This window comes from Lathyrus oleraceus, chromosome 1, assembly GCF_024323335.1.
Source record: "Lathyrus oleraceus cultivar Zhongwan6 chromosome 1, CAAS_Psat_ZW6_1.0, whole genome shotgun sequence".
Lineage (NCBI taxonomy): Eukaryota > Viridiplantae > Streptophyta > Magnoliopsida > Fabales > Fabaceae > Lathyrus > Lathyrus oleraceus.
This window is the reverse complement of record NC_066579.1, coordinates 11686662-11698301: the sequence shown is the minus strand read 5'-3', so window position 1 is coordinate 11698301 and position 11640 is coordinate 11686662. Positions and strand designations below refer to the sequence as shown.

The following is an 11640-nucleotide window of genomic DNA, read 5'->3' as shown; positions in this document are numbered from 1 at the left end:
TTAACGTCTTAATGATGTATAATCCTGCATGCAAGTAAAAGTAACTTGTACGCAAGACAAACTCCATTATTTACTCTCTATTCCAAGTGTCGAAGGAGGAAGAGAATGAAGAGAATAATATAGTTCATGAATGAAATTTGATTTTCCTTTAGCATAAGCTTATATAATTAAGAGCTCAAGGTCCATTATGCCTCTCACTATGAGATCCTAATATACCCTTAGTTCTAAATCAAAATTACTTGTCGACCTTTCAGCATAAATGTTATGCGAGAGTACTTCAATTTTCCAACCTACTTCCCCAACAATCACCACATGACGATACATCATGATTAGGAAGATGTTCAAGTGTTGTTCATTAGTATATTCTAAGGTTCTTTAATAAATGAGATATCATAAAATCTTCAATAATTTTAAAGATATTTTTTTTACTATTTTTGACTTGTTGGATAGATGTATTTTTAAATTCTTATTAATAATAATAATAATTATAATAATATAATAGTTGCAAATTAGATGAAGAATAAAGAATGTATTGGATTTAAAAAAGAAAAGTATATTGGGCCATATGTAGAATCCACACCCATCTTCTTCTTTGGATATACAATAAAAGCCCACGGTACAATCCAAAGCGACAACCCTAAAAACCCTTATAAATACCTAAGAAACCAAACAGCCTCACATTCTGTTGCATCCACACGCCGTCTTCTCTCCCCTCTCATCTCTTTTCTCAGACTGTCGGTGGAGATCCATCTGCCTTCAGTTTCATGTAAGTATCATCCCACTTTTCTTCAATTCCCAAATCTTAATTTAATTTGCATGAAAAAACCATGTCTAATGTTCAATAGCAGCTTCAATCGATGATATTTTTGTTCTTGTTTCAGCTCCGAGAAGACTCAATTTTTGTGTGTGGACGTTATTAACAACTAGTCACGATGGTAAGTTTTGATTAACAATACTCAATTGTTCTGTTTAATTAATGTTTAGTTTGATTTGAATCGAATGAATGTGAATATTTGTAACGTGAATTGTGTTTGTGTGTTTGTAATTTCAGGTGAAGTTTACAGCTGATGAGTTACGTCGTATTATGGACTACAAGCACAACATCAGGAACATGTCTGTCATTGCTCACGTTGATCACGGTAATTATTAGCAGATTTTTTGTTTTTATTTTTATTTATTGTTAATTCTATATTATGGGATTTTCTGATAGTTGTGATGTTACCACTGAATCCATATCTAAGATAAATATTTCATTTTTATTAGTTTTTGATAAAATTTTATAGCTTTTGTTTGGTTTTTGTTCTACAAGAAAGTATTAATATCATAAATGTTATTTTTACTAGATAGAGGAAATCTATTTCTAATATTTGTTTCAAATCTTAATACTCCCTTGGGATTATCAAATGATAATTAATTGTTATTTATACAACTGTTCAGCTGTTGATCAGAGGGCATTGTTATATGTATTTTCTGAGTAGAACTAATTTGTTGGTCTGAATTAGGGTGTATCAGATTGCATTATTATAATTTTTGCTAAGTAGGATTATTTACTTGTTTGTATTCGGGGTTGTTCATGGTTTTGTTTAGGAAGAACAACTTTTTGGATAACAAAACTAGTGATAATAATATAATATCAAGAATAATAATGATAATAATGTATAATGTGTTGACTGTTTTTATTTCGTTTTCAGGAAAATCAACTCTGACAGATTCCCTTGTTGCTGCTGCTGGAATTATTGCACAAGAGGTTGCTGGAGATGTCAGGATGACAGATACCCGTGCAGATGAAGCTGAGCGTGGTATCACTATTAAGTCTACTGGTATCTCTCTGTACTATGAGATGACTGATGATTCTCTCAAGAGTTTTAAGGGGGAGCGCAATGGGAATGAGTATCTCATTAATCTTATTGATTCCCCTGGGCACGTTGATTTCTCATCTGAGGTTACTGCTGCACTTCGTATTACTGATGGAGCACTAGTGGTGGTGGATTGTGTTGAGGGAGTTTGTGTACAAACTGAAACTGTGCTGCGACAGGCTCTTGGAGAAAGGATCAGGCCTGTTCTTACTGTTAATAAGATGGACAGGTGCTTTCTTGAGCTCCAAGTTGATGGAGAGGAGGCATATCAGACCTTTTCAAGGGTTATTGAGAATGCCAATGTCATTATGGCTACCTATGAAGATCCACTTCTTGGTGATGTTCAGGTCTATCCTGAGAAAGGAACAGTTGCTTTCTCTGCTGGTCTGCATGGTTGGGCTTTTACTTTGACCAACTTTGCTAAGATGTATGCCTCTAAGTTTGGTGTTGATGAATCCAAAATGATGGAAAGACTTTGGGGTGAAAATTTCTTTGATCCTGCTACTAAGAAATGGACCACCAAGAATACAGGTTCAGCCACTTGCAAGCGTGGGTTTGTACAGTTCTGTTACGAGCCTATCAAGCAGATTATTAACACATGTATGAATGATCAGAAGGATAAGTTGTGGCCTATGTTGACCAAGCTTGGGGTCACCATGAAGTCTGAGGAAAAGGACCTTATGGGTAAGCCATTGATGAAGCGTGTCATGCAGACCTGGCTCCCAGCAAGCACTGCACTACTTGAAATGATGATCTTTCATCTTCCCTCTCCACATACGGCTCAGAGGTATCGTGTTGAGAATTTGTATGAAGGTCCCCTTGATGATCAATATGCTACTGCTATCAGAAATTGTGATCCTGATGGTCCTCTCATGCTTTATGTGTCGAAGATGATTCCAGCATCTGATAAAGGAAGGTTTTTTGCTTTTGGCCGTGTCTTTGCTGGTAAAGTTTCAACAGGTTTGAAGGTCAGAATTATGGGACCAAATTTTGTACCTGGGGAGAAGAAAGATTTGTATGTGAAGAGTGTTCAGAGAACTGTCATTTGGATGGGAAAGAGGCAGGAGACTGTTGAAGATGTTCCTTGTGGTAACACAGTTGCTTTGGTTGGTTTAGATCAATTTATCACCAAGAATGCCACTTTGACAAACGAGAAAGAAGTTGATGCACACCCTATTCGTGCTATGAAGTTTTCTGTCTCACCTGTTGTGCGTGTTGCTGTTCAGTGTAAGGTTGCTTCAGATCTTCCTAAGCTTGTTGAAGGTCTCAAGCGTCTTGCTAAGTCAGATCCTATGGTTGTTTGTACCATTGAGGAGTCCGGAGAACACATTGTTGCTGGTGCAGGAGAGCTTCATCTAGAAATCTGTTTGAAGGACTTGCAGGATGATTTCATGGGTGGGGCTGAAATTGTCAAATCCGACCCTGTTGTGTCATTCAGAGAGACTGTTCTTGAGAGGTCATGCCGCACAGTGATGAGCAAGTCTCCCAACAAGCACAACCGTTTGTATATGGAAGCAAGACCACTGGAAGATGGGCTTGCAGAGGCCATTGATGATGGCAAGATTGGACCAAGGGATGACCCCAAGATTCGTTCTAAAATCTTGTCTGAAGAGTATGGTTGGGATAAGGATCTTGCTAAGAAAATCTGGTGTTTTGGACCTGAGACCACTGGACCCAACATGGTGGTTGATATGTGTAAGGGAGTTCAGTACTTGAATGAAATCAAGGATTCTGTAGTCGCAGGGTTCCAATGGGCATCCAAAGAAGGTGCTTTGTCAGAAGAAAACATGAGAGGTATCTGCTTTGAAGTGTGTGATGTTGTGTTGCACACTGATGCTATTCACAGAGGTGGTGGTCAGGTCATTCCTACTGCTAGGAGAGTCATCTACGCGTCACAGCTGACAGCCAAACCCAGGCTTCTTGAGCCTGTATACATGGTTGAAATCCAAGCTCCTGAGCAAGCTCTTGGTGGTATCTACAGTGTTCTTAACCAGAAACGTGGTCACGTGTTTGAAGAAATGCAGAGGCCTGGTACTCCACTTTACAACATCAAAGCATACCTTCCTGTTATTGAGTCTTTTGGATTCTCCAGCCAATTGAGGGCTGCAACATCTGGGCAGGCTTTCCCTCAGTGTGTGTTTGATCACTGGGACATGATGTCCTCGGATCCATTGGAGGCTGGTTCACAAGCTTCAGTACTTGTTACTGATATTCGTAAGAGAAAAGGTTTGAAGGAGCAGATGACACCACTCTCTGATTTTGAAGACAAGATTTAAATTTAAAACTGTTCTATTTTTATCATGATTTTAATCTCTATAATACTTTGTTACCCTAGTTTTTATAGTTCAGTATCCTGAGTTTTGTTTCTGGCTTTGCTTTGCCAGTGAATTATGCTGTGTATTTCGGAATATTAATGTTTGCATTGTATTTTTGGTGGTCGTCAAACTTATTATGCAAGTTTTGTTTTAAAAATACTCCCTTTCAATAATGTTGCTTATTTGAGACGATAGTGCTTAAATTATACTATTGCTACTGCCAACCGTTTAATAGGGTTGGTTAATTATCAAAACTGATGACAGTGCTATTTATCTGTGCGAGAGTTGATTAGTTAGATTTTTAGGCTAATCACACCATTTTAAATGAAAGGAGAAAACTTGAGAAAGAACAATTTTGAATTTTGAGTTGTTGCTTTGTTTGACAACACAATTTTACTTGCCGGAGTTGGTCTATTCTAAATATTGCGGACGATTGCCTCTGTTGGTGCCTAGGATCGGCCAATCAATCCGTAAGTCCCATTCTAATTGAGAAACAATGAGAGCTAGAATTAAAATAAATGTAATTCTAGTAATTAAAAATGGTACATCGAAAATATACATATATTAAAAAATAAAATAAATTTTAATTACTTTAATTTTTTAATTTTTTATCGGTCTAATTTTTTATATATATATGTATTGAGTTTTTTTTTATCATTGATTTATTAAATTTTTATTATATTGTGTGATCTCGCTATTGATATGTGATTCTTTTTGACTTTTTGTCCACAATATCTCCTTACAGAAAATTAAATTTCAATATGTCCCATTTTGATTTTTTTTCTTCAGAATGTCCCACTTTTTCCTTTGGACTCGTCCATTCAATGGACGAGTGGGTGAAACGTTGCATTTGATTGCATGGACTCGTCCTTTGATTGGACGAGTAGACACGTCATTTATTATCATGCTTGAATTCGGCCCATGGATGGCCGAGTGTATGCATTATTATTATTATTATTATTATTATTATTATTATTATTATTATTATTATTATTATTATTATTATTATTATTATTATTAATAATTTTAAAAAAGGTAATGAATTATTATTGTTTTGAAATAATTTTTTTCTCCTTTATAAGCTCGGCCAATGGTTGGCCGAGTCTACCCATCAAATGCAAGACTTCAACCACTCGTCCATTGAATGAGCGGGTTCAAAGGAAAAAATGGGGTATTCTGGGATTTTTTATTTCAAAATAGGGCATATCGATATTTAATTTTCAATTCTCTATTTCGATTCGTAATGCTCAAAAAACATCAAGCTTTAAAAACTTAAATTTTTGAAATAATAATATTTCTAAATTAATAACAATAGACACATTAAAAAAAACTTCTTTAAACTTTATCAAGTCTCGTTAAACCAATTCAGTTGACAGTAATATAAAAACACCTGTTCGAATCCTCGAATCCGTGACATCTCATACACGCCTCATGAACTCACCTTCTGTGGGCAAAAAGTCATTCTTTTTAGATATGTTGAGATATGCAATTTTCAAAGACATTTTGGTTGCCACCACTTGATCAATACTTTTGTTTTGTTTTGTGAACTTGTCATTGTTGTGCTGGGTGATTTTTGTCCATATCTGATTCAGATTTCACAATCATGGTTTATTGCGATCTATGCTTGTTTGACTTGAAACAATTGTTTATGTTTGTTATGATTTCTCTTAGGGTTTTTGGTATGTGTTGACGATTGGTTCATTCGTCGTTACTTATGATTGTGGAAACCGACACAACTTTTTTTTGCTATTCGGTTTGGCGTACGTACGCAGGTTGGGTAGTGCTTGTGTTGTGTGCTTTTACTTAAGTTTCTTTTAGACAACTTTTTTTTTTGTAGTAGGTTTGTCCGTTATTTTCCGTTTGAGGTGATTCTGTTACATTTTGATACAGTTTAACTAAGTCATGTATTTGACCCCATTATTTTGTATTTGTATTTTTTTTATTTAAAGTGTTCCAAGAGGATTTCCTTTTTGCACTCCATTTACATAAAAAAATAACGAGTATTCATCCGAAAGACATTCAACACATAAACAATATGACATTAATTTTTTCAATTCTAACATCGATTCATTATAATTTTTAGAAAAAAACTAATGTGGTTATATTATACTCGATCCACATAAAGTCCTAGATTCTACACACAAAATCTCTAATAACACAGAAAGTCCTAGGATCTCATAAATCAAACTATCAATTCTCTATTTCGATTCGTAATGCTCCAAAAACATCAAGCTTTAAAAACTTAAATTTTTGAAATAATAATATTTCTAAATTAATAACAATAGACACATTAAAAAAAACTTCTTTAAACTTTTTCAAGTCTCGTTAAATCAATTCAGTTGACAGTAATATAAAAACACATGTTCGAATCCGTGACATCTCATACATGCCTCATGAACTCACCTTCTATTTCATTCATTAAAACATGCACATGCTAAACTTGATGACGGTGATGTTGACGCCCTAATACCCAACTAGGGATGACAATTTGACCCATCCCCAATGGGCAACCGCAAATTTACCCACAACGGATAGGGTAAAAACCCGCAAAAATGGGTACGGGCATAGGCTCGGGTAATTACCTATAAAAAAGCGGGTACGGGTACGGGTATGGGCACCTTGGTACCCAGCCCACCCCATACCCGCACACTATATATTTATGAATTTTTATTTTTATTTATATATTTTAGTTTACATTATTATATAAAAATGTATGTGTATCAATTATAAAACGTATATCAATGTTACGCCATTACATATTTAATATAAGTGTTCGTTTATTTCAATAATAAATTGTTTGAAATTATTTTAATGTTTTTAAAAAGTTAAAATTATATGATATTTTATAATTGATCTATTTATTTTTAATAGAAATGCGGGTCACGAGTACGGATATGGGTACTAACATACCCATAGGGCACAGATACGGGTGCTAACTTTGGCACCCAAGCGGATATGGGCTCGGACACGGAGATTTTTTCAAATTACGGGTATGAGGATGAATATTATAGTACCCTGCCCAAACCCTGCCCATTGCCATCCCTATACCCAACCAATTTGTTGTGACCCATATTTTGCTTTGTTTTTATAATATAATAAACTGTCATAAGTTGATTGTTAGTTATTTTAATTGTTTGATAGTTAATTGGTTAATTATGTGGTGGCGACGATGTTGGCGCCCTAAATATGAGAATCCATCTCTCTTTTTTAATCACTAACCCTAAGTGATAAACTCAATAAACAATTTTCAAGAATGTTGATTACTACTCAACTAAACAATATCAACACTATGCCATGTGACTGAAACAATAACGTGATGTGCAATCAACACAATCACTTTGTTCTCAAGCTTATAGAATTAGTGTCTTGGAACAAAAATTTACAACTTAACTAACAAACCAACAACTATAACAAGTTATTGAAACATAGAGTGGTGTACATAAATAGACTAAACACTAATACAATTAGTGTGGAAAACAAGAAATAACATACTAACAAATCCTAGGCACTAAGATCTTACTCTAGGCACAAAACCCCCCACTAAACCATGAGAATTGAGTTTCCTTATATAGAAATGTCTTCTGTGATTTTTCCTTATGAATCTCTGATTTAAATTTGTCCAGAATAATAGAGAATCTTGTTAAAATTGATTTCTCCATAAAAATCTTCAAAAGATATAATTTGTTACATTCAAATTCAAATTTAAATATCCATTTAAATTTGATTAGATGTCAAATAGATGTCAAACAAAAAAGCCACATATTGCTAACAAATATGCAAGAAATCTAATTGAAATTCAATCAGAAAATCCGCACCAAACAACATCCCTTATGGCCTGCTGAACAAGGCTAGATGTTGCACTACACATGCTGGAACATCATGTTCCACATGTTGCACCAGTACATCCAAATTGATTCATCACCATAACTTGTAGATTTTCTGTTGCAGAGTGAATCTTGGATAGAGAAATACTAAACCAAAACTACAATATCATATACTCATTGTTAAAGACCATATGTTACAACACGCATGTTGGAACATCGTGTTCGACATGTGTCCCTTCTGCACTAGAACCAACTTGAGAAAACTCCATCTTATTTTTCATAATAAAGCCAATCCCAAAAGGACCAACAATCTCCCCCTTTGGTAAATTTCGGCAAAACAACTCTTCAAGTAGGAACCAAAACATCAGAGCATACATCTGTAGCAGCAGAAGCAACAAAAAATATAACACAATTCATAAATCATGAGGTAGTTCCACACATACACACACACACACACACACACACACACACACACAGACAGACACATACAATATCATGCGTTTGTTACACAAACAAATCTCTATAAAAAAATAACATGCAATCATTCAAGATGAGTTAGTCATGCATGTACACATAATTAGTAATATATCATCAGAGCTCATACACTACAAAGTCAGTAGACAATAGTTTGAATACACCACCCTTTCACACCATTACTCCTCCTTTTTGCCATAATTTGGAAAAACTTCATTAGCAAAGTTAGCAGCAGCTTGATCAGTATTATCCATGAGCATAGTCATATAACTTGCACCCTTAAGAGCACACACCAAATCAAGAGTAGAAACTATAAACAACGACCATGAACACATATGTTGAACAAAAATCCTGACCATCAGGACTGAAGCTAGAACATCAGAACAAAAAGCTAAAATATCTCATGATGAGATAAAATCAACCCAATCTTCATCATCATTTGGGTAGGTTTATCTTCAGATTATGTGTAGGCTTCTTCTTAAATGCAAATTCAATATTCTGAATCTTCTTAATTAATCCGAATCTTTCTTCCAAAGAACTACAATAGAAACTTGGACTTGAATAAACTTAAAACAAATATGAAGTGCATGAGAATCCAACCAGTATAGCATGCACACCAAAATATCACATAACATGTTCAAGACATCTTGCTTTTCATTTTGCATAAAATCCAATCAAAGAAACACAATTCCCCTTTGGCTATTTTTTTAGGCAAATCACATATTAAACACTTCTTCAAGATTGCATCACATCTAGTGCACAAGACAAGTATTATCAGAAACCATTATCAAAGAAGTATGCCATTTCCTTTTTCTCCCCCTCTTTTCCTTAAAAGAGACAAAGAACATAAAAGGCCACCACCAAACAAACAATCCAATAGTAGATCTTGCAAACATGCATGATACTATACACATTCTCCCGGTCATTCTTCAGATAACAACAACACACAACTACTTCTGAACATCAAATAAAAGCAACATCCTCTCTTGAGTATCGTCATATCACCCCATCCCCCCCAATTTTCTCAAACTGGGTAAGGTGTAAGAAAATTAGCCCAATTTGAGCATAAATACTAGATTACAAGAACCCAAGAGCACATACCACAAACTTGCAGTAGCACATGCCATAAAAAACAGACCAGGTTCATCAACATGTGCACATATGTGTAATACAATATATATGACATATTTCCCAACAAACAAAATGTAACTCAAATTCAGCAACCCAGGAGAAATATTATCATTCTCAATCAAAAATTTCTTTATCAACTTAGGAAAACCGGATTCATCATTCATCACTGTCTTCAAATACTGAGCATCACTAAGAAGCTCCATTATTTCATAATATTTCAGTGCTTCAACATAATGCTCTTTTTTAAGAGCAAGTTTCCTATGATGAACAACATTCATTTTCTTCCTAACTAATTTATTATCAATAACCACATATTTCTTCTTCTTCTTGGGAGTCTTCTTTGCCTTGGTAGGAGTAAGGATATTCTTGTAAGGAGCCCTTTCAACCTTTAACACAACCTTTATATTTCCCACCTTTTACTAAGACTAGCATATTTAGTAACACCTTCATTGACACGAGTAGACCCATCGTGAAGTTCATTGTTCTTAGAGATAAAACCCTTATCATCACTGACACAATCATTAACAACATCATAAATGTTGTCACTCACATTATCCACCTTATGAATATGAGACTCTGTCACTAACATGTCAAACTAGATGTCTAACACATCTGTATTAACATCTTGATCTCCCAGACAGGTTTCTTGGGTCTCATCAGTAACAACAATGTCTGGGACATGTCTCTTAACATATAATTTATCTCTGAAATTTAACAGACTAAGAGAACCAATTTCAGCTTCTCCAAACACAAAATAATATTTTTGAATACTTTGAATTCCATAATTATGATAAGGAACCCCAATAGGAAGAATTATGCCATAATAACTAATCTTATTTATCTTCTTCTTTTGAACCATTATAGGTTATTCAACGTTGGGAGGAACTCCTGCCTGACTATCAACCTTACTTTGAATGACAACTCCTTGCATAAGTCTCATAAAGTCCATAAGTTATAATTCAAAAACATGAGTAAGGAGTTGAAGCATCGTGTATGACATCTTGGTTTGCTTCCCAATTTTCCACTCTTCATAAATTTTTCCTTCTTCAATCTTGAAAGCATCTTCAGATATGATCTCCTCCACGCTCTTAACCTTGGATGAGAGCTGAGAGATTCACATATAACAGATGTATTTGGATATTGGACCCTTCATTATCACCTCTTGATCTTTTCTAGAGACAATGCATTTATACTTGTTGTAACTAACCTTTATACATTGATCACATAGTTCACTTATGCTGATCAAGTTAGCAGTTAATCCTTCTACTAATAACATATCATCAAGACAAGGAAAACCTGGACTAACCAATTTTCCTATGCCCTTGATTCTTCCTCTAGCTCCATCACCAAAGGTGACATAACTGTTTGAGTATGGATTCAACTCTTAAAGATAACTTTTTTCACCAGTCATGTGCCTTGAGCATCAAGTGTCAAAATACCAATCCTCTGTTGAAGAAACTCTAAGAGATGTATGAACTATAAGACAAGTGGCAAATTCCTTGGGTTTCCACACCTTTTTGTCTTGAGTTTTCTTCCCTTTCTTTCTATTGCGCCTTGACTGACTATAAGACTGAGGATATCCATATAGTTTACAGCAAAAGGGTCTTATATGTCTATATCTTCCATAGTGGTGACACCTTCAAGATTATTTCTTGTTGCCTTTGTTATGAGGGGACAAATATTGAGTATGATACTGAGGTATGTGGTCCTTTATCAGAAACTTAGTTTTCTTTCAGGAGGAACAAGTTTCTTGGTGGGAATTTTGACTTTTTTATTCATGGAACTGTAGTTAAACTCTATAGCCTTCTTCTCCCCAATTTCTAAGATCTGATCTAACACATCAATACCATTGTTCAATATGCGAACAAATTTTTTCATATTGTCAAGTTTAGACTTTAACATTGCGACTTCTTCTTCTAGTCCTATAATGGTTGAGCCAAGCTTATCCTTTTCAATGAGTAGAGCACTTATGGTCTTCTTTTGTTTCTCCTCTCTCATGCTGGATTCCTTCCATTCAGTGATTAATTCTCTATAAGTTTT

The 11640-nt window shown here is 34.9% G+C and overlaps 1 protein-coding gene across 1 annotated transcript; it reads left to right on the top strand.

Moving 5' to 3' along the window:
• The first annotated feature begins 611 nt into the window (after nt 1-611).
• Nucleotides 612-4360, top strand: LOC127127389 (elongation factor 2). The gene is made up of 4 exons (XM_051056598.1): nt 612-766; nt 882-935; nt 1052-1139; nt 1692-4360. The coding sequence occupies exons 2-4, from the start codon at nt 933-935 to the stop codon at nt 4130-4132; spliced, it is 2532 nt and encodes an 843-aa protein (XP_050912555.1). The 5' UTR covers nt 612-766; nt 882-932; the 3' UTR covers nt 4133-4360.
• The last annotated feature ends 7280 nt before the right edge of the window (nt 4361-11640 follow it).

Coding starts and splice junctions, on each gene's coding strand:
- LOC127127389 (XM_051056598.1), top strand. Junction 1,140..1,691: donor CATTGCTCACGTTGATCACG/GTAATTATTAGC, acceptor TTTCGTTTTCAG/GAAAATCAACTCTGACAGAT.